This window comes from Salvelinus sp. IW2-2015, linkage group LG2 (assembly GCF_002910315.2).
Source record: "Salvelinus sp. IW2-2015 linkage group LG2, ASM291031v2, whole genome shotgun sequence".
In the NCBI taxonomy this organism is placed as follows: Eukaryota; Metazoa; Chordata; class Actinopteri; order Salmoniformes; family Salmonidae; genus Salvelinus; species Salvelinus sp. IW2-2015.
The window spans coordinates 30873992-30898518 of NC_036839.1; the positions used below are offsets into that span (position 1 = coordinate 30873992).

The 24527-nt window shown below is 42.5% G+C and overlaps 2 protein-coding genes and 1 pseudogene across 2 annotated transcripts; all 3 read right to left on the minus strand.

Annotated features, from left to right (window-relative positions):
• Nucleotides 1–4466: 4466 nt before the first annotated feature.
• Nucleotides 4467–5539, minus strand: LOC111971510 (P2Y purinoceptor 13-like; annotated as a pseudogene).
• A 7781-nt stretch (nucleotides 5540–13320) lies between these two features.
• On the minus strand, nucleotides 13321–16449 carry LOC111972329 (P2Y purinoceptor 12-like). The gene is made up of 3 exons (XM_023999341.2): nucleotides 16295–16449; nucleotides 15663–15927; nucleotides 13321–14980 (listed from the first exon to the last, which is right to left on the minus strand). Exons 2-3 carry the CDS (start codon nucleotides 15912–15914, stop codon nucleotides 14108–14110), a joined length of 1125 nt encoding a protein of 374 aa, XP_023855109.1. The 5' UTR covers nucleotides 15915–15927; nucleotides 16295–16449; the 3' UTR covers nucleotides 13321–14107.
• On the minus strand, nucleotides 15098–15646 carry LOC139029415 (probable serine/threonine-protein kinase clkA; the record flags this gene model as incomplete). Its single annotated transcript, XM_070449257.1, has 1 exon — nucleotides 15098–15646. A coding segment is annotated over one exon (549 nt), but the record flags the coding sequence as incomplete, so codon positions are not given.
• Nucleotides 16450–24527: the final 8078 nt, after the last annotated feature.

Here is a 24527-nt window from a genome sequence, read left to right on the forward strand (position 1 = left end):
ATAAATAAGAAAAAAAAAAACCTGCCTAAAAAACCCCTTGTAAACATCTTGAACCTTCCTAACCTTTATCCTAACCCCACCTAAACCGGCCTTAACCCCTAAAAACAGCCTGGACCACCTATTTTAACTCTAACCTCCTAAACCTCATCCTAATACCTTCCTTAAAAAAAATATCCACATTAACCATCCTAAAACACTCCATAAACCGCCTAACCTTCTAAACCTCCTTAACCCCTAACCTTTCCTAAAAAAACCCCACTTAAACCGGCCTTATATAACCTCCTAAAACACCACCTTAAAACGCCTTTTTAACCCTACCTAACCTTCTAACCTCAACCTAACCTTTCCAACCTTTCCTAAACCTTCCTAAACCCTCTAAAAACCCTAACTCCTTAAAAACCTCCCTAACCTCCTAAAAACCTCCTAAAACCTCCTAAAACCTTCATAAACCTTCCTTAAACTGGGCTAACGCCTTAAAACCCCATAAACCCTTTCCTAATATAAACCACACTAAAACCTCTTAAACCTAAAACGCCGGGCCCTTTAATCATCCTTAACCGGCCTTAAACCTCTAACCCTCCTTAAACCTCCTTAACCTTCCTAAAACGCCTAATCTACCTTAAAACCTCCATAAAAAACCTCCTTAAACGCCTTAAAAACCTCCTTAACCTATCCAAAAACCTCCCTAAACTCCTAACCTTCTTTAACTCCTAAACAACCCTAAAACCTCCGAAAACCTCTAACCACTCTAAAACCCCTAACCTCTAAACCTCTAAAAACCTACCTTAGATCTTCTGACCACTAACCGCCAATCCTAACCATCTCTAAAAACCTCTAACAATCTCTAAACCCTTCCTTAATACCTCTCTAGTCCTTAACCCCTCGCTAACCTCCTTAAACCTACCTCCTAAACCGGCCTAACCGCCTAAACTTCCTAAACTCCATATACCTTTCCTAACAAAGCCTGCCTCAACTCTAACCCGAACCCGCTAACGATAACACCCTAACCGCTCTAACTCGTACTCTCTGAACCTACCTAAAACCCTACTCCTTAACCGCCTAATCTTCCGTTAAACCCTAACATCTACCTCCTAAACCCCTAAAAACCTCTTAAAAAACCCTAAACCTGCCTAATTGAGGTGCTCTTCAATAATAATTGCGTACACCACTCAACGACCTGGGGAAAACTTCCTGAAAAATGACCCAACGGTAAGCTTACGTTGGTCCGGGCAGATGGAAAAGGGGAAAAAAAGATGCACTACACCCACCTTTTACTGTTATGGTATGGTGAGTCAGTGTATTTCATTTACCACAAAAGGGGCCCACTTACCACCCACCGTACGGTTATGTTATGGTGGAGTCCAGTGTAGCATTTGGAAAACAACCAAGGGCCACTTTACCAAAACCACTACGGTTATTTTTTTTATGGGTGGGACAGTCAGTGTGTATATCATTTACCACAAGCACTAAAACGAACCCAACCGTACGTTATGTTATGGTTTGAGTCAGTGTAATCAAGTTTGACAAGCCACTACAACCACCGGTACGGTTGATGTATGGGGAGGTCAGTTTATCATTACACCAAAAAAAAGGCACGTACACCACCGTTACGGTTAATTGTTTGGTGCGATCCAAGTGTATCAATTTGAAACAAAAGCACTAACAACCACCGTTGACGGTTATGTTATCGTGGATTCAGTTTATTTTTCATTACACAAGAAATAACACCCCCACCGTTTACGGTTTAGTATGGTGAGGTTCAGGTTAAGTCAGTTGAACAGCCACTACCAACCCCACCGTACGGGTAATGTTATGGTGAAGTCACCGTGATCAATTTTGAACAAGCACTTTACCACCACCGACGCGGTGTATGTTATGGTGAGTCAGTGTATCATTTAGCGACAGCCAAACTTACACCCACGTCACGGTTGTGTATGGTGAGTCAGGGTATCATTTACCCCACAAGCACCTTTACACCACCGACCGTTGATGTTTGTGAGGTCAGGGTTAGCATGTGAAACAAGCAACTACACCACCGTCTACGGTGTGGATTTTGTATGTGGGGGAGTCAGGTTATTTCATTGAACAAGCCACTACAACCAACCGTTACGGTTATGTTGTATGTGAGTCAAGGTGTATCATTTAACAGCATCTACCCCAACCCCACCGTACGGTTATTAATTGGTATTTAGATTCCAGTGTATTTATCAAATTTTTTTTTACCTCAACAGCAACTACCACCCACCGTACGGTTATGTTATGGTGAGTCAGTGTATCATTTGCACAGCATTATTTTAACCCAGATAGTCTCGTTTTGACATACTGTAGACTAATCTGCCAACCAAAAATATATCTTTAACCTAATAGGACCATGTTATTCCTTTATTGCTATGTTAATTTTTTTTTTTTGTATACAATACTGTTGTGGAAAATTAGATCCAAAGATTAATGTAGAGACTATTTAATTGTATAATTGAAAAGTCTTGAGTACACGCAGCTGCAGGGGAGATTTGCCAATGATTTCACAGGGAATAACTCAAAGAGTAAATGGTTCCATGTCCCTTATACAGTGGGAGGTGATAATTCAACCCTTTTGGTTACACAACAGTTATTCTATAAGTTGACAACTGTTCCAGAACACAATGGCCTTGTGTTTTAGGGTGCAAACATACCAGGAGTCTATGAAAGGCAGGACATCACAGTCCAACACAGAACATATTCCCCATTGAGAATTTACAACAGCTCCACCCTAAATTCTGCCACCACAATACGATATACTTTATTATCCATTTACATGGAAATTCATTTTGTGAATTCAACTTACCAACACACAAAAAACAATACAGCATAATAATACAATATGGAAAACACTGGAAAGCTAATAGTTAGCATGGGGGCCATCTGACCACAACATCCTCATAACCTGCAACTAAGAGTGACTGGAAGATGGGAGAGCTCTAACCTCAACAAGGGGGTTGCTACGGTGACATGTGGAATTGTTTTAAGACGGTCACACCATGGATCATTTAGCTATTTGATTTAGAATTTTAGGACCCCTGTAGGTATCAAAACAAATATCTAAAAAATTATTAGATTAAATATTGAATTTGGACTTTACTGCTATAGCCCGTAGAAACACACTGAATAACACTTATAAAGAAGAAAACATCAATCTGAAGGAACAAGGTGATGAAGTGTCTGTCCTTTTTCTAGGAGATAGAAGAAAGCTCAAGGAGTTAATTTTATTAGATTTTTTTTGACACATATTTAACCCCTTTTTTTATGTGGTACAACACTATTTCTATGAGCAAATCCATAGTACACAAATAACTAGTAGGATAGTACATCACACCTAGTGTAATAACCCAAACCCTCTAATATAACTAGTAGGATAGTACATCACACCTAGTGTAATAACCCAAACCCTCTAGTATAACTAGTAGGATAGTACATCACACCTAGGGAATTCATTTCTAATATAACTAGTAGGATATACATCACACCTAGTTGGATTCATTTTCTAATATAACTAGTAGGATAGTACATCACACCTAGTGGATTCATTTCTAATATAACTAGTAGGATAGTACATCACACCTAGTGTAATAACCCAAACCCTCTAGTATAACTAGTAGGATAGTTTAACCTTCCACCAGGGGCCAGTATGATACTTGGTGAAACAGAACATCACACAACATGAAGTAGATAGTTCAGAAGAGTTTTTATTTTCTATACAGGCATAGGAGTCTAATCGGCTCTTATTAACCAACCGTGCTTTAAAAATAAAATAAAATAAAAAGTATTCCGTTGTTCGTAACTTGTTTTGTACATATTGTAATGTTGCTGCTACCATCTCTTATGTGCCGAAACCAGCRTCTGAACATCAGAACTGAGATTGCTCCCCACAAAATGGCAAGCGGTACCCGGAGCGCCAAGTCTAGGTACAAGAGGCTCCTAAATAGCTTCTACACCCAAGCCATAAGACTCCTGAATAGCGAATCAAATGGATACCCAGACTATTTGCATTTGATTTGAGTCTCCCAGGGGAGTCTCCTGTGTTTGGTTCTGATCCGCCGCTGTGTTGGGGCCGGACRCTCTCCCAGTGAACCAGCTGCAGGTCCCAGGTGGGAGACGGAGCGTCTTGAACAGGGTGGTTCTGAAGGACTTACACAGGAAGAAGTAGATGAGAGGGTCCAGGAGGGAGTTGAGGGAGGACAGCCAGAGTGTACTCTCTTTCAGCTGGAAGAAGAACAGCTTGAGGTTGCAGTCAAACAGGTGTACCCTTGTCTGGCTCAGGGTGTACGGCACGCGGGAGAAGTGAAACGGCACGAAGCACACAAAGCACACGGCCAGCACCAGGAAGACGTTTGAACTCACACTCTTCCTCCCAGGCATTTTAATCAACACACAGTTCAGTTTAGTTAACCTTCCAGGAGAGGGCAGTATGATCTTCTGTGAAACATTCATCAGATCTTCACAATACATAGATAGAACATAGAGTTTTAGTAACCTAAATACAGATAGATTTGTCTCCCAGGGGAGTCTCCTGTGCTGTGGTCTGATCCTCCCCTGTGTTGGGGCCGGACTCTCTCCCAGTGAGCCAGCTGCAGGTCCCAGGTGGGAGACGGAGCGTCTTGAACAGTGTGGTTCTGAAGGACTTACACAGGAAGAAGTAGATGAGAGGGTCCAGACAGACGTTCATGGCTGACATCCACAAGGTGATATTTTTAGAGATCCGTAAGGTAGCCTGGTTGTTTGGGTAACCTGAAGCTGGGTGTAGGGGATGCGTATGGTGTGGTAGAGGCCAAATACACAGCAAGAAAACCACCAGAACCAAAAACACCTGCACACGTTGGTCTTATGCCTCCCCTCGTCATTGCTGCTTCCTGATTTCCTGTATGATTGAAAAACCTTCCTTGCTATGCATATGTAGCAGAAACAAATAAGAACACACACCACCCAGAAGATTGAGCTGTTGAATATAACCCACGCCGCTGTGCAAACCGTGTCCTGCTTCGCTCTTCATTTCCATACAGGATTCATTAGTCTTGTTGGTGGGATCCTGATTGGTCAGGATCATGGTTGGAATGACATCAGTGGCCAACAGCACCACCCAGATGGAGGCATACAGCACTTTGCCAAAGACCAGGTTCTGACCCAACAACCTGCCACAGGGCCTGATGATCTTGAAGAAGCGATCCAGACTGATGAGGCCCAATAGAATGATGCTCATGTACATACAGAGGTAGAAAATAACATCAGAGTAGCGACAGGCAAAGGCCTTCAGAGCCAGAGGAGCACTGGGCAGGATATTGGCTGCGTTGAGAGGGATGGTCAGGGTCATGAGAAGGTCAGCGGCCAGAAGGTTCTTCAGATACACCATGAAGGTGGGCGTTGAGCGAAGGTGCCTGCAGACCCAGACTGCTACCCCATTGATGATGAGGACCAGGATGAACGACAGGAAGTAGAGACTTGTTATAGTCATATTTATGGTATCTTCATTAAAGCCACAGTCCAGTGGAGGGGAAAGTGATGCCATTGTGGCTACTAGATTTGAGGAATCTGAAAAATATGGATAGCAAGAAAAATGTTTCAAATAAAAATGTATTTCTACATTTAAAGGGGAAATCTGAGATCGGTACATACATTTTTTTCAATGCAGTCATTGTTTCTTGATGAATATAATTTAAGAATTTAAACGCTTCCTGTGCTTATTTCAACTGTCATATCCCATCAGAACCCAAATATAAGCTTGTTTCATTTGTAAACCATGTAATTGTAAAAAAAACTGCGTCTTCAAAATATGTTCAATGGAGAATTGTCTATATATCATTAATTTAACCCTCAAACGACCAACATATTTGACATGGATTACCAACTGGGGTCATTTAGACCCCAACAAGAAACTATTGAAAAAAGCAATACTCAGAGCAACATATCAAATGATTTCTCATCAAAACATATACATGTAATTAATGTTATATAAAAATAAATAAAAAACAGAGTGTTATTTCAGCAAAATGACAGTTAATTTGCATATTCTGTAAATTAAAATATGATTTTTTCTTCTTCTTATAATGTGCAGTTTTATTCAAATAGTCACCCTTTGCCATGATGACAGCTTTGCACATTCTTGGCGTTCTCTCAACCATCTTCACCTGGAATGCTTTTCCAACAGTCTTGAAGGAGTTCCCACATTTGCTGAGCACTTGTTGGCTGCTTTTCCTTCCCTCTGCAGTCCAGCTCATCCCAAACCATCTCAATTGGGTTGAGGTCGAGTGATTGTGGAGGACAGGTCATCTGATGCAGCACTCTCTTTCTTGGTCAAATAGCCCTTACACAGCCTGGAGGTGTTTTGGGTTATTGTCCTGTTGAAAAACAAATGATAGTCTCACTAAGCGCAAACAAGATTGGATGGCCTATCGCTGCAGAATGCTGTGGTAGCCATGCTGGTTAAGTGTGCCTTGAATTCTAAATAAATCACAGACAGTGTCGCCAGCAAAGCACCCCTACACCATCACACCTCCTCCTCCATGCTTCACGGTGGGAACCACACATGCGGAGATCATCCATTCACCTACTCTGCATCTCACAAAGACACAGAGGTTAGAACCAAAAATCTCAAATTTGTTTCTTGGCCCAACCAAGTCTCTTCTTCTTATTGGTGTCCTTTAGTAGTGGTTTCTTTGCAGCAATTCGACCATGAAGGCCTGATTCACGCAGTCTCTTCTGAACAGTTGATGTTGAGATGTGTCTGTTACTAAGTATTTATTTGAGCTGAAATTTCTGAGTCTGGTAAATCTAACGAACGTATCCTCTGCAGCAGAGGTAACTCTGGGTCTTCCTTTCCTGTGGCGGTCCTCATGAGAGTCGGTTTCATCAAGGCGCTTGAATTTACCACCGGTGGACTCCAATCACGTTGTAGAAACATCTCACGGATGATCAATGGAAACAGCTCAATGTTGAGTCTCACAGCAAAGTTTCTGAATACTTATGTAAATGTGATATTTCAGTTGTTAATAAAAACCTGTTTTTGTTTTGTCATTATGGGGTATTGTGTGTAGATTTATGAGGGGACAAAAACTATTGAATCCATTTTAGAATAAGGCTGTAATGTAACAAAATGTGGAAATCGTCAAGGCGTCTGAATGCTTTCCGAATGCACTGTATCTGTCTATCTTGTCAACATCAGTGATACATATCCCCTCCACCCTCTGGTGGTACGGATAACTTGTTATTATGTTTTCCGAGAAACCTAGAACAAATTAAGGTCCTATTTATCAAATTAGATGTTTTGTCTAGGGTCAAAATGACCCAGAGGACTTTAAGTCCATATAGATACAGAAACGTTAAACAATGATTTCGATTTGTTTAGAACAAGTTGATTGACAATATCATGAACATTTTGAAGAATTTAATAAACCACATTTGATCAAAAGTATGCCCCAGTCCGTGGTTTGAGGGTTATAAGTCAAAACATGGATGTACCATTCACAGATTTCCCCATTTAAMGTTATTATTTTTATTCCACAATATATTATTTGACATCACAATATGGTTCATTTTCATTGTGTGAATTGATAGTCTATGGTTATTGCAAAATACAATTGATAGCACACAAGTCTTATGATTGTGATTCATAAGAAAAATGTCTGAAAAGAATCCACAACGTATTCTTTCTGTGTCAAAGGCATGCTTTTGTCAGATTTGTTATATTTGCATACATTCTTTGTCATGAGAGAATAGCTAGTGAATTTACATTCTTCCAATTCAAAACAGTGAAAATAATATTTAAGACAAAAAGAGTAGAGGATGTGTTAATATAAATAAATTAAGTAAGGAAACTCACTGGTGAAGTTGTGAAAGACTGTCTTTGCATGGAGCAAAGTCACTACAATGTCTCTGCTTACATGTGAGATACGTTACTGCAATGTATTTTCTATGTCACCTCATACACTTCCTGGAGATGGGCAAGAGGTCAAATAGAGCTAACGCACAGTGTTAGTTATCAGTATCTTCAGCTTTCACCARAKCTTAATATGTTGTGAAATCTGTTGTGAATGTATTGTAATGTTAAAAAATATATATATAACTGCCTTAATTTTGCTAGACCCCAGGAAGAGTAGCTGCTGCCTTAACCTCTGTCTATTCTGGTTAGAGCCAGTTTGCGCTGTTCGGTGAAGGGAGTAGTACACAGCGTTGTACGAGATCTTCAGTTTCTTGGCAATTTCTCACATGGAATAGCCTTCATTTCTCAGAACAAGAATAAACTGACGAGTTTCAGAAGAAAGGTTTTTGTTTCTGGCCATTTTGAGCCTGTAATCAAACCCACAAATGCTGATGCTCCAGATACTCAACTAGTCGAAAGAAGGACAGTTTTATTGCTTCTTTAATCAGAACAACAGTTTGCAGCTGTGCTAACATAATTGCAAAAGGGTTTTCTAATAATCAATTAGCCTTTTAAAATGATAAACTTGGATTAGCTAACACAACGTGCCATTGGAACACAGGAGTGATGGTTGCCGATAATGGGCCTCTGTACGCCTATGTAGATATTCCATAAAAAATCWGCCGTTTCCAGCTACAATAGTAATTTACAACATTAACAATGTCTACACTGTATTTCTGATCAATTTTATGTTATTTTAACGGWCAAAAAATGTGTTTTRCTTTCAAAAACWAGGACATTTCTAAGTGACCCCAAACTTTTGAAGGGTAGTGTACATTTTATATGATCCCGGAATCAAACCCAGAATCCTGATGTTGCAAGAGCCACGCTCTGAAAACTGAGCCGTATGACGTTAGAGAATTGTTGTTGTCATGAATAGTGTGTCTTTAAATGGTGGAATAGTATTTCTCCCAACAGTCCCCTGGATTCAGCATGTTAGGGAGGTTATGTATGTTTGTATTATTCTCATGGGGAAGTTGCTGTTTTTGCTTCTTCAAAAGATCAGACCTGATCAGATTAGATGTGAGGATGCCAAGGAACTAAATTTCAATTTAAGGACTTTATTGGCATGGGAAACATATGTTAACATTGCCATAGCAAGTGAAGTATATAATAAACAAAAGCGAAATAAGCAATAAAAATGAACAGTYAACATTACACTCAAAGAAGTTCCAAAAGAACAAAGACATTTCAAATGTCATATTATGTCTATGTTATCACGACTCAGGATATGACCCAGATGCAGACACCGGAGGCGGATAGTACAGTTCTCAGATAATTTATTATAAACACGGGGCAGGCAAAGGGCAGGTCGAGGACAGGCAGAGGTTCGTGATCAGGCCAGAGTCAGGCAGGTACAGGACGGCAGGCAGGCTCGGGTTCATGGTCAGGGCAGAATGGTCAGAACCGAGAAAAACTAGGAAACAGAACTTGAGGAACAGGAAGACGGGAAAGAACACTGGTACGACCTGACAAGACAAGACYAACTGGCAACAGACAAACAGAGCACACAGGTATAAATACACAGGGGATAATGGGGCAGATGGGCGACACCTGGATGGGGGTGGAGACGAGCACAAAGACAGGTGAAACAGATCAGGGTTTGAGAGCCCTCTAGGGGCYCCACCTGGTGTCCTACCTGGGCGCATACCTGGTTAACCGGGGTGCCAACGATGGAACGCAGCGATGAGGGCTGGGTCCAGGATGTTCCTAGCGGGGACCCAGCACCTCTCCTCCYGGCCATAACCCTCCCAGTCAACCAGGTACTGGAATCCCCTGCCCCGTGGCCAAACCTTCAGGAGGCGTTTCACCGTGTACGCCGGTTGGCCGTCGATGAGACGGGGAAGAGGGGTGGGCCTGGAAACATGAGACAAAAGGCTGTGAGACATAGGTTTAATCCTAGACACATGAAAGGTGGGATGTTTATGGAGGGTAGGGGGCAACAGAAGATGAACAGCAGAGGGGCAAGGGACAATTAAACGGGGGGACAGTTTATGGGACTCTACCCAGAGGGGCAGATCCTGAGTGGACAGCCATACCCTCTGCCTGAGACGATAACGGGGAGCCAGGGTCCGGTGGCGGTCGGCATGTCATTGATACCTGGAGGTGTTCTTGAGAAGAGCCAACTGGGCTCTCTTCCAGGTAAGGCGACAGTGGCGGACAAACATCTGGGCAGAGGAAGAGCCGCTCCGGGAAGAGCGGGAGCTGATATCCCAGGGAGCACTCAAAAGGCGAGAGACCAGTGGCTGAGCAAGGGAGGGTGTTGCGGGTGTATTCTACCCACACGAGCTGCTGACTCCAGGTGGTGGGATTGGTGGAGACCAGGCAGCGAAGAGTCGTCTCCAGGTCCTGATTGGCTCGCTCCCTGACTGGCCGTTAGACTGAGCATGGAACACGGASGACAGGCTGGCCGACGACCCAATGAGCATGCAGAACGTCTTCCAGTAATGGGACGAGAACTGAGGACCCCGGTCGGAGACTGTGTCCACCGGAAGTCCATGGATCCGGGAGACGTGCTGCACCATGAGCTGGGCCGTCTCCTRGGCTGAGGGTAGCTTGGTGAGAGGAATGAAATGAGCGGCTTTGGAAAACCGGTCCACCACGGTAAGGATAACCATGTTGCCATCAGACGGGTGGAGACCTGTGACAAAGTTCAGGGATATATGTTACCAGGGAAGTGAGGGACGGGAAGTGGTTGAAGGAGGCCACCAAGGCTTGCTAAGGAGTCTTATTCTGGGCACACATGGTGCAGGCGGCGACGAACGCGGAGACGTCAGGATCCAAGGTAGGCCACCAAAAACATTMTCGTACAAACGCCAGGGTCTGACGGMAGCCAGGATGGCAGGCCAGTCAAGAGGAATGAGCCCATTCCAGAACCGAGGAACGGGCAGAGTCCGGGACAAACATCCGGTTAGCCGGGCCCCGCATTGCGCCTCAAGGACCCGGTTCTCTAGGTCCCAGGATTCTGGAGGCGGCCAATCCATCACCGCCCTCACTTTTCAGGATCCATCTGTATGTTGSCTGCAGCTATGATGTACCCAAGGAAGGAGATGGTGGAGCGATGGAATTCACATTTTTACGCTTCGACGAACAAGCTGGTTTCTCCAGAAGATGCTGGAGGACATGTCTGACATGGAGGACATGTTCTTGAGCCGAGTGGGAAACACAAGGATGCCATCAAGGTAGACGAATACGAACCGATTCAATATGTCCCGGAGAACGTAGTTTACCAGGGCGATATATATACGTAGTGCCCGCTAGCCGTGTTAAAGACGCTCTTCCACTCATCCCGTTCCCGTATCCGTACCAGCATCCCGTTCRTGTATCCGTACCAGATGGGAGGCATTCCGGAGGTCKAACTTGGAGAAGATGGTAGGCCCCCTGGAGAGGCTCGAAAGCCGAGGCCATGAGTGGAAGCGGGTAACTTTTTTTAACTGTGATGTCATTCAGGCCCCGGTGGTCGATACACGGYTGGGGGAGGCAGAAGGACGGATACCCCCTGCAGCCAGMGAGTCCTCAATATACGTATCCATRGGCTTAGTCTCCGGCCCAGACAGGGAATAAAGCCGCACCCGAGGTGGTGTAGTGCCCAGGAGAAGGTTGATGGCACAGTTATAGGGCTTATGCGGAGGTAGCGAAATGACACGAGTCTTGCTGAAAACCTCCCGGAGTTCCTGGTACTCCGCGGGAACGGCGGAGAGGTCTGGAACTTTTCCCAAGCCCGCAGGAAGACGTCCCGGAGCAGGCAGTGCCGACTTCAGGCAATGCGCATGGCAAAACAGGCTCCAACCCAGGATAGAACCTGTAGCCCAGTCGATCAGAGGTTCGTGCTTCTGGAGCCAGGAAAACCCCAAAATCACAGGTGCATGAGGGGATTCGATGGGCAGAAACTGCATAGACTTGCTGTGATTACCCGACACTCCCAGGTTAATGGYACACATAGTGTGGGTGACTCTGCCAATAGAGCGCCCATCCAACGCTCTGATGTCCATGGGAATGGAGAGGGGTTGTGTGGGGATTCCCAGCTTTGACARCAGGGTAGCCGCCATAAAACTCTCGTTGGCCCCAGCGTCTATGAGCACCCGGAGACATTTGAACCGGTCTTCCCACAACAGGGTTGCATGGAGAGGGGTGCGAGAAATGGAAGATGGGAATCTCTCTGTGCAGCTCACCAGAGCACTAGTACCTATTTGATGAGCCTGGTTCTTTAAATGATCCATGTATATAAACCATTCTTCAAACACATCAATACGATACTAAGGGATAAATCTCCTGATTTAGACGATTAACTGAAAGCTAGTTGTTCTGTACGTCAGACAGACGTTATACAACCTATTAACAGATGGTCTATGGGGAGGTGAGAGGGTGTAGCCTGTTGCTGCAGGGGCGGATTGGACATCTGGCAATTTTGGCAAATGCCAGATGGGGTGGARAATTTTTGTTGTTGGTTGGACAATTGTTTGGTTGGGTGTGCTGGTAGAAATTGACACACACCCCAAAAAATAAAAATAAAATATATAMAAATGTTTGTTGCACATTTTCTCTTTTATATTAATCTACAGGTAACTGCCTAAATGATTGAAACACTTAAGTACATGAGGGACACAAATGATATTAAAAGCCGGTGGTTCCACACAGGTGTGGTTCCTGAGTTAATTAAGCAATTAGTATCCAATCATGCTGGGCAGGTCCATTATTTTGGCAATTATTTTGGCTAKCATGGGTATGACGCAATAGGATGACAAATGCCATCATCCGTAGGGAACGAGTGGTCACTGAATGGTTTGATGAGCATGAAAACTTTTTTAAACCATATGCCATGGCCGTCTAAGTCACCAGATCCCAACCCAATTGAACACTTATGGAAGATTCTGGAGCGGCGTTTTCAACCATCATCAACAAAACACCAAATTATAGAATCCCTTGTGGAAGAATGGTGTCGCACCCCTCCTATAGAGTTCCAGACACTTGRAGAATCTATGCCGAGGTGCATTGAAGCTGTTCTGACTCGTGGTGKCCCCAACGMCCTATTGAGGCCCTCATCACCAAAGAGCAGTTCATACACACACGTAACAGATTTCTTTGTATTATCTTTTACCAGATCTGTTGTGTTATATTCTCCTACATTCCTTTCACATTTCCACAAACTTCAAAGTGTTTCCTTTCAAATGGTACCAAGAATATGCATATCCTTGCTTTCAGGGCCTGAGTTTACAGGCAGTTAGATTTGGGTATGTCATTTTAGGCGAAATTGGAAAAAAGGGGCGGATCCTTAAGCTTTCTGCTAATATCAGATATGTCTAATGTCCTGGGAAACGTTCTTGTTACTTACAATCTCATGCTAATRGCATTAGCCTACGTTAGCTCAACCGTCCCGCGGGGGAACCCACCAATCCTGAAGAGTGTTTAAATAGAAGAGAAAACAAACATTCAGATGTCACCATTTTATGCAGGAAAGAACGTTTTTCTGACGCTATCCTGTACATTACAGGCATAAGCACTGTGCCACGGTTACACATAATTACAGGGGCAGTACGTATGTCTCATATTTCAGTTCCAAAGCCAAAACAACGATGAAGTCAAAGCAGAATGCCAGTGCAGGGGAACTAAGCTGTTATGAGAAAGACAGGGAGACCTGAGGTGCATTCCTTGGCATGAGGCTATGATGATGTTTAGTGGGTGTTATAACATTCTACTAACTGTTACAGACTAGTGTTACAGACCGGCGTAACACACTGGTGTTACAGACTGGCGTAACAGACTGGTGTTACAGACTGATGTAACACACTGGTGTTACAGACTGGCGTAACAAACTGGCGTAACAGACTGCCATAACAGACTGGCGTAACAAACTGGCGTAACAGACTGGTGTAACAGACTGCCGTAACAGACTGGCGTAACAGACTGCCGTAACAGACTGGTGTAACAAACATAGAGCTATTGCTGTACTGGAACACCTGCTCTGCATATTGTAATAATCATCACTGGCTAAAATATTTTTTCTCATTGGAAGTTTACATTGATTGTTCCCATTGCCCAGGCATTTTAATCAACACACAGTTCAGTTTAGTCAACCTTCCAGGAGAGGGCAGTATGATCCTCTGTGAAACATTCATCAGATCTTCACAATACATAGATAGAACATAGAGTTTTAGTTACCTAAATACAGATAGATTTGTCTACAAGGGGAGTCTCCTGTGTTTGGTTCTGATCCTCCCCTGTGTTGGGGCCGGACTCTCTCCCAGTGAGCCAGCTGCAGGTCCCAGGTGGGAGACGAAGGGTCTTGAACAGGGTGGTTCTGAAGGACTTACACAGGAAGAAGTAGATGAGAGGGTCCAGGAGGGAGTTGAGGGAGGACAGCCAGAGTGTACTCTCCTTCAGCTGGAAGAAGAACAGCTTGAAGTTGCAGTCAAACAGGTGTACCCTTGTCTGGCTCAGGGTGTACGGCACGCGGGAGAAGTGGAACGGCACGAAGCACACAAAGAACACGGCCAGCACCAGGAAGACGTTTGAACTCACGCTCTTCCTCCGGGACTGGCACTGCCCTTCAACATGACCCCCATCAGTACCAGCGTTGTGTATGGCTCTGCTAGAACGGCAAGCCCTGGTGCGGGCGTATGAACTGTACAGCTCTTTGGTGATGAGGGTGTAACACACTATCACTGTCACCAGGGTCCCCCAGAAGATAATCTGGCACACATAGTTGACCACCTCATGCCAGTGCAGCCCAGCCTCCGTCTTAAGATCACTGCACTTGAAGTAGGCCGAGGTGGGGCTGCGGCTGGTCAGGATCATGTTGGGCAGGGAGAGGGTCAGCAGGGATGCCCAGATAACCACAGAGAGCAGCTTCCTGCGGGCCAGACGGGCCATGTTGGTCACCTTGAAGGGCTGGAGGGTCTTCTTGCAGCGGTCGATGCTGATGAGGCCGAAGAAGAGGATGCTGATGTACATGGTGAGATAGAAGAGCACAGAGGAGACACGGCAGACGAAGACACGCAGACCCACGGACGCCATGTTGGAGTCAGACAGCACCTGAAGGAAAAACACATCTTTAGTGTTTTTATTAAAGGCAGTGATTTAATTGCATTTAAAAAATATATAGTTTTTAAATAGTTYTATCAATATTATAATTATTATCTTTAGAACGTATCAATACTTTCCATTGTTTTTGTTATATACTTTATTCATATTATCTTTATTATCACTACTATCATTATTATCAATATTATCATTATCATTACTTTCAATATGATTAAAATTATTATCATTATTATCAATATTGTCAATATTATCATTAGTATCAATATTATCATTATTATTTTCATTATTATCAATATTATCAATATTATAATTATTATCATTAGTATCAATATTATCATTATTATCATTATCATCATTATCATTATTATCAATATGATCAATATTATCATTAATAGCATTACTATCAATATTATCATTATTGCCATGAGTATCATTATTATCATTATCATTGTCATTATTATCATTATCATTGTCATTATTATCATTATCATTATTATCATTATTATCGTTATCATTATTATCATTGTTATCACTATTATCAATATTATCATTATTATCATTATCGTTATTATCATTATTATCATTATAATTATTAGCATTATTAGCATTACAATTATTATCATTATCATTATTATCATTATAATTATTATCATTATTATCATTATAACTGCACCTTGAAGGGGAAGGTGAGGGTCATGAGGACGTCGGCCACCACAATGTTCTTGAGGTAGATGATGAAGTGGGAGCGGCTGGGGATGCTGAAGAACACCCACACTGCCAGGCCATTGAGCAACAMGCCCAACAGGAAGAGGAGGGAGTAGAGAACAGGAAACACCACCGTCTTCAGCACGTTGTCACGGGAACAGTTGCTGTTGGTGAAGTTGTTATTGACAGGGGTCAGGGCCAATTGTGTTGTGCTGTCCATGTTGAGGGCTGTGCTGTGTAGAGCAAAACAGAATAGGTGAAAGCTGCACAGTACTTTATTCTTCCTAACTTCATCCATTACTACAGTCAGCTTACTGTCAGGATGACTGGCTTAGAGACAATAGAACTGCCCTCCCATACAAAAAAAGCTGTTTTAATTTAATAAAAAATGTAATACACTAACAAAATGCACCTGTAGATGAACTTTAACCATGTACAGTCATGAAGCCATTACAATTAACAAAGCTTCAATATTGAACTTTCAAAATGACATAAGAGGTTTATTAATATCTTATTCCCTGTATGACATGTTCACCATTTTGTTCATGTCCTGTTGACAGATGCTGAGTAATTCTGTGTCATGTGTCTGAGTGAACCCACCTGATGCTTCCCTCCCCAGGGGAAGATTCAGACAGACTTCTTCTCTCTCAGCAGATTGGAATCGTTCGACAGTCTGCTTGAGATGCAGGGCTTCTTCAAGACAGTGAAATGAATGAAAATCCACCTCTCTCTACTTAAATATCTGTCAATCTGGTCTGACGAGTACACGTGGGACTTTCTCCCTCTCTTCTGCTTTTTGTTTCCTGTCGTAGACACGACAGCACAACAGCAACATCCTCCCATGAATGTTCTCCTGTTGCACAATCTGACCATCAATATATAGGTATGTTTAGTCATGGTCAATGCTGTTTAGTCMCCTTATTTGTGTTTCCATGCTGGGCATATGCAAGTGCGTGTGTGTGGGTGTTTTACTATGCCTAACACAATGAATGGTTTTCGTTACCATATATCATTTATTTTTATTTTAGATGTTTATTCAACAAGTTATTTCAATTTTTAAGCACCCCTTATCATTGGCTGGACCAGACCAAGGATAACAAAAACACATGGCAAAATGATGTCTTATGAGACAGACCTTTAAGGAAACATCACTGTCCCACTGGCCTCACAAATCTGTATGTCCTCTTCACTCTGCGGCTGTACGACATCACAGATTGGCAGATTTAAGGAGCGCCGTGACGTCATACCAATAACACCCTATTATGACCTCATGACTCTGGAATGTCTGCTTCTGGTTCTTTATGACATCACAATTCCACATTACAATATTCATGTTTCAAATATTTACATATCCCTCCAGTCCATGAATTACAATGGCGAAACAAGGTGAAATTGAGACAGGGCTTGTTACTAGGAGCAAATGCTTGCCTAAAGAGATATACTTGAGTCAATGTTTCTGTCTTTCGGGTAATGTATTGTGCCAGTTACATAACTGTACTTCCCCACTGGTCATAATGTTAGGGCTCCCAGACATGACATAATCTCCTTCAGAACAGTGAATGGTGTATTTGGAAAAGTTCCATCTATTAAAGTTTTAATCCTAATGAAAGGCTGCCACCAGATGTAATGGTCTGTTATGCACTGTGGAGCCCAGGATATTACACATTCAGTCTTGGTTAGTTTAAAAATACACTTTTGTCATATTCATTCGAAAATAATCTCCATGTTTGAATGCCGTACACACGGTCTTGTACAGCTAAACTTGTGGGGACACAATTCAGTCCCATTCAAAATCCTATTTTTCCTAACCCTAAAACTAATTCTAACATCAAATGTTTGTTTGTTCACTATTCTTGTGGGGACTTCTTCACACGCACACACACACACACACACACTCACAAAACCACTATTTCCTGCCCGTCTTCAGTCTTCACTCCCCTAAGACTGAAATGGTAGCCTACTTATCTTCAACTTTACCCAGAGAAGATAGCAAATATACATTAGGCATGAGATGTAATGGGACATGTTATGTATATTCTGTGTGAGAGCACTTTATCTCCAGTATATTCTGATATGTGTGAGAGCACTCTTAGTCTCCCCCGACAATGCTCCCCCGACAATACTCCCGCAACAATACAGTTCATTAGTCAATGTAAATAAAAAATAAAAACTATAAAACGAGTTAAGGCAAAAATAACAGGTAGAAAGAGGTAGTATGTTCTCCCACAGCCGAGGAGGATACCCAGTCTGTATCTGTTTTCCTTAGGAGGGAGGGAGAGAGAGAGAGAGGGGGATGTGAAAGTACTTTCCTTAGGACAGAGCGAAAAAGAGACAGAGCGAGAGATAGAGAGAGAGGGGGATACCCGGTCTGTGTCTGTTTTCTTTAGGAGAGAGAGAGAGAGAGAGAAAGCCACACAATTAGACCCAAACAAATCATGAGAAAACAAAAAGATAATGTAACGGCTGTCCTCGCTGACAGACGGAGAGGACCAAGACGCAGAGTGGTTAGTGTTCATTATTTAATGAAAGTCAACAAAACACTTCAAAATACAAAACAACCAACAAACGTGACAAAACCGAAACAGTCCTGTGTGGCAACAAACACTGACACAGGAACAAACACCCACAAAACACACATGAAACCCAGGCTGCCTTAGTATGATTCTCAATCAGGGACAACGATTGACAGCTGCCTCTGATTGAGAATCATACCKGGCCGAAAACAAACATCCCAACATAGAAAATCACACATAGACAAACCCACCCAACTCACGCCCTGACCAACTAAATAAATACAAGACAAAAGAAAACAGGTCAGGAACGTGACAGATAATTACTTGACACGTTGGAAAGAATTAACAAAAAACAGAGAAAACTAGAATACTATTTGGCCCTAAACAAAGAGTAAACAGTGGCAGAATACCTGACCACTGTGACTGACCCAAACATAAGGAAAGCCTTGACTATGTACAGACTCAGTGAGCATAAGCTTTTGAGAAAGGCCGCCGTAGGAGAAGACACTGCCCACAAAATGAAGTTGAAACTGAGCTGCACTTCCTAACCTCTTGACAAATGTATGACCATATTAGAGACACATATTTCCCTCAGATTACACAGATCCACAAAGAATTAACAAACCCGATTTTGATCAACTCCAATATCTATTGGGTGAAATACCACAGTGTGCCATCACAGCAGCAAGATGTGTGACCTGTTGCCACAAGAAAAGGGCAACCAGTACAGAACAAACACCATTGTATAAACAACCCATATTTATGTTTATTTATTTTCCCTTTTGTACTTTAACTATTTGTACATCGTTACAACACTGTATATACAGTGGGGAGAACAAGTATTTGATACACTGCCGATTTTGCAGGTTTTCCTACTTACAAAGCATGTAGAGGTCTGTAATTTTTATCATAGGTACACTTCAACTGTGAGAGACGGAATCTAAAACAAAAATCCAGAAAATCACATTGTATGATTTTTAAATAATCAATTTGCATTTTATTGCATGACATAAGTATTTGATCACCTACCAACCAGTAAGAATTCCGGCTCTCACAGACTGTTAGTTTTTCTTTAAGAAGCCTCCTGTTCTCCACTCATTACTGTATTAACTGCACCTGTTTTGAACTCGTTACCTGTATAAAAGACACCTGTCCACACACTCAATCAAACAGATTCCAACCTCTCCAACAATGGCCAAGACCAGAGAGCTGTGTAAAGGACATCAGGGAATAAATTGTAGACTGCACAAGGCTGGGATGGGCTACCAGGACAATAGGCAAGCAGCTTTGGTGAGAAGGAAACAACTGTTGGCGCAATTATTAGAAAATGGAAGAAGTTCAAGATGACGGTCAATCACCCTCGGTCTGGGGCTCCATGCAAGATTTCAACACTCGTGGGGCATTCAATGATCATGAGGAAGGTGAGGGATCAGCCCAGAACTACACGGCAGGACTGGTCAATGACCTGAAGAGAGCTGGGACCACAGTCTCAAAGAAAACCATTAGTAACACAACTACGCCAGTCATGGATTAAATCCTGCAGCGCACGCAAGGTCCCCCTGCTTAAGCCAGTGCAATGTCCAGGCCTGTCTGAAGTTTGCCAATGACATCTGGATGATCCAGAGGAGAATGGTAGAAGGTCATGTGGTCTGATGAGACAAAAATAGAGCTTTTTGGTCTAACTCCACTCGCCGTGTTTGGAGAAGAAGAAGTATTGAGTACAACCCAAGAACACCATCCCAACCGTGAAGCATGGAGGTGGAAACATCATTCTTTGGGGATGCTTTTCTGCAAAGGGACAGGACGACTGCACCGTATTGAGGGGAGGATGGATGGGGCCATGTATCGCGAGATCTTGGCCAACAACCACCCTTCCCTCAGTAAGAGCATTGAAGATGGGTTCGTGGCTGGGTCTTCCCAGCAATGAACACGCACAAAGCACACAGCCATGGCAACTAAGGAGGGCTCCTTAAGAAGCATCTCAAGGTCCTGCGAGTGGCCAGCCAGTCTCCAGACCTGAACCCAATAGAAAATCTTTGGAGGGAGCTGAAACTCCGTATTGCCCAGCGACAGCCCGAAACCTGAAGGATCTGAGAAGATCTGTAGGGAGGAGTGGGCCAAAATCCTGCTGACAGTGTGTGCAAACCTAGTCAAGAACTACAGGAAACGTACGAATCTCTGTAATTGCAAACAAAGGTTTCTGTACCAAATATTAAGTTCTGCTTTTCTGATGTATCAAATACTTATGTCATGCATAAAATGCAAATTAATATCTTAAAAATCATACAATGTGATTTTCTGGATTTTTGTTTTAGATTCCGTCTCTCATAGTTGAAGTGTACCTATGATAAAAATTACAGACCTCTACATGCTTTGTAAGTAGGAAAACCTGCAAAATCGGCAGTGTATCAAATACTTGTTCTCCCCACTGTACATAATATGACATTCTGTTGGAACTGTTGTGAGTGTTATGTTTACTGTTCATTTTTATTGTTTATTTCACTTTTGTTTATTATCTACATCACTTGCTTTGGCAATGTTAACATATGTTTCCCATGCCAATAAAGTCCTTGAATTAATAAAGAGAGAGAGAGGAGATGTGAAAGTATTTTCCTTAGGTCAGATAGAGAGACAGAGAGAGAGAGAGAGAGAGAGAGCAGACCTAACTCACTCTGTTAAATAAAAAAAAACTGGAACATTTTACATCTTGCTAGAAATGAATAAGTAAGTTATCTCAACAGAGAAACATGTCCTAATGTGTGCTACATACAGTTGAAGTATTACGTTTACATACACTTAGGTTGGAGTCATTAAAACTCGTTTTTCAACCACTACACAAATTTCTTGTTAACAAACTATACTTTTGGCAAGTCGGTGAGGAGATCTACTTTGTGCATGACACAAGTCATTTTTCCAACAATTGTTTACAGACAGATTATTTCACTTATAATTCACTGTATCACAATTCCAGTGGGTCAGAAGTTTACATACACTAAGTTGACTGTGCCTTTAAACWGCTTGGAAAATTCCAGAAAATGCTGTCATGGCTTTGCAAGCTTCTGATAGGCTAATTGAAATAATTTGAGTCAATTGGAGGTGTACCTGTGGATGTATTTCAAGGCCTACCTTCAAACTCAGTGCCTCTTTACTTGACATCATGGGAAAATCAGAAGAAATCAGCCAAGAAATTGTAGACCTCCACAAGTCTGGTTCATCCTTGGGAGCAATTTCCAAATCCCTGAAGGTACCACGTTCATCTGTACAAACAATAGTACACAAGTATAAACACCATGGGACCACGCAGCCATTACACCGCTCAGGAAAGAGACACGTTCTGTCTCCTAGAGATGAACGTACATTGGTGTGAAAAGTGCAAATCAATCCCAGAACAACAGCAAAGGACCTTGTGAAGATGCTGGAGGAAATAGGTACAAAAGTATCTATATCCACAGTCAAACGAGTCCTATATCGACATAACCTGAAAGGCCACTAAGCAAGGAAGAAGTCACTGCTCCAAAACCGCCATTAAAAAGCCAGACTACGGTTTGCAACTGCACATGGGGACAAAGATCGTACTTTTTGGAGAAATGTCCTCTGGTCTGATGAAACAAAAATAGAACTGTTTGGCCATAATGACCATCGTTATGTTTGGAGGAAAAAGAGGGAGGCTTGCAAGCTGAAGAACACCATCCCAACTGTGAAGCACGGAGGTGGCAGCATCATGTTGTGGGGGTGCTTTGCTGCAGGAGGGACTGGTGCACTTCACAAAATAGATGGCATCATGAGGCAGGAAAATTATGTGGATATATTAAAGCAACATCTCAAGACATCAGTCAGGAAGTTAAAGCTCGGTCGCAAATGGGTCTTCCAAACGGACAATGACCTCAAGTATACTTCCCAAGTTGTGGCAAAATGGCTTAAGGACAACAAAGTCAAGGTATTGGAGTGGCCATCACAAAGCCCTGACCTCAATCCTGAAGACAATTTGTGGGCAGAACTGAAAAAGCGTGTGCGAGCAAGGAGGCCTACAAACCTGACTCAGTTACACCAGCTCTGTCAGGAGGAATGGGCCAAAATTCACTCAACTTATTGTGGGAAGCTGTGGAAGGCTACCCAAAACGTTTGACCCAAGTTAAACAATTTAAAGGCAATGCTACCAAATACTAATTGAGTGTATGTAAACTTCTGACCCACTGGGACCCACTGGGAATGTGATGAAAGAAATAAAAGCCGAAATAAATCGTTCTCTCTACTATTATTCTGACATTTCACATTCCTAAAATAAAGTGGTCATCCTAACTGACCTAAGACTAGGATTAAATGTCAGGAATTGTGAAAAACTGAGTTTAAATGTATTTGGCTAAGGTGTATGTAAACTTCCGACTGTATATTCCCCCAATAGAATCCTAATACTTTAACGATGACAGCTTCTCCATTCTCCAATTTCCAGGCTCAGGGACATGTACTAGTCTGTGGCGACCTAAATGCCAGAACTGGACAAGAACCCGACACCTTCAGCACACAGTGGGACAAACACCTACCTGGAGGTGAAAGTATTCCCTCCCCATATGCCCCCCTAGACACAACTACGACAATATAACCAACAAAAACGGGTCACAACTCCTGCAGTGCTGTCGGACGCTGGGTATGTACATAGTCAATGGTTGGCTTCGAGGGGACTCCCATGGTAGGTACACTTATAGCTCATCTCTTGGCAGTAGTACTGTAGTACTGTAGACTACTTTATCACTGACCTCAACCCAGAGTCTCAAAGCGTTCAGTCAGTCCACTGACACCCCTATCGGATCACAGCAAAATCACACTCTACTTGAACAGAGCTTTGCTCAATCATGAGGCATCCAAGCCAACGGAACTGAATAATATTAAGGAAAATAGTGTGGAAATCTACCAAAAAACAATTAGGCAACAACAAATGCAACAAAAGTCCTAGACAATTTCCTGGACAAAATGTTTCACTGTAATAATGAAGGTGTAAACTTGGCAGTAGAAAACCTAAACAGTATATTTTACTTCTCAGCTTCCCTACGAAATCTAAAAATTACAACCTTAGAAAATTAACAACAACAATAAATGTTTTGATAAAGAATGAAAAAAACCTAAGAAAGAAATTCAGAAACTTATCCACCAAAAACATAGAGACCCAGAAAACCTGAACACTTTTACTATGATGAATCACTAAAACAATACAGAAATACACTATGGAAAAAGAAGGAACAGCGCGTCAGAAATCAAATCAAATCAAACTTTAATAGTCACAATACCTTGAAATAGTTGGACCGGGACATGGAGCGTTGAGGATCCTAGGGGTGGAAAGAGCAGTAGACGAACTTTGAACCTTAACCCCTGCACGGGATAGACCATCTCTATTAGAGAGATAGAGGGGTGCTGAAGGATTAGGAATATTTTTTTGGGGGGGGGTTCTGTGACCTTTCGGGGGGTCTCTATGTGTGTGTGTGTGTGTGTGTGTGTGTGTGTGTGTGTGTGTGTGTGTGTGTGTGTGTGTGTGTGTGTGTGTGTGTGTGTGTGTGTGTGTGTGTGTGTGTGTGTGTGTTTAGAATGGCAGCCTGCCAGGCTAGCTCCTGAACACACACCCTGAATGTGCAGGCTACCCTATGTTTTGAAAGTGTAAGGTTACTACAGCTACTGATGTTGGCAGCCTGTTCAGTCAGATCAGCAATAGCTTTTCCACATGGCCCCAACAAAAGACAGAATCTTAAAGGTACAATTTCAGGCCTACACCATGTTGGAGGTATTTTGGAAAAGGGAGTTTGAGGGCCACTAACTAACTTGATACAAGCACGGTATAAATTAACCTGACACCAGCAGGGTATAAACTAACCTGAACTCAGGGGTAGATTTAACATAGTAAATGTCAATCCGGGACACACCAATTAGTATGTTATGTTACGTTTCATATGGTATGCATTCACTTATAGATGACATTCATCCGTTTCGTATGATATGTTACGAATTACAGTTATTTTGATACGCTACGAATTGCAATTTGCACAATATGTTATGAATTGCAATTCGTACAATATGTTACGAATTTGTAAAACGCATGACATGTTACAAATTCCAATTTGTTGTGGCTAATGTTAGCTATGTTTTGGTCGCTAATGCTAATGTTAGCTAGGTGGCTAATGTTAGCTAAGCTAGGGGTTAGGGGTTAAGGTTAAGTTCAGGAGTTAGGTTATAAGGGTTAAGGTTAGGGTAAGGGTTAGTTAAAAGGGTTAAGGTTAGGGTAAGGGTTAGTTAAAAGGCCAAGTAGTTGCAAAGTAGCAGAAAAATAGTAAGTC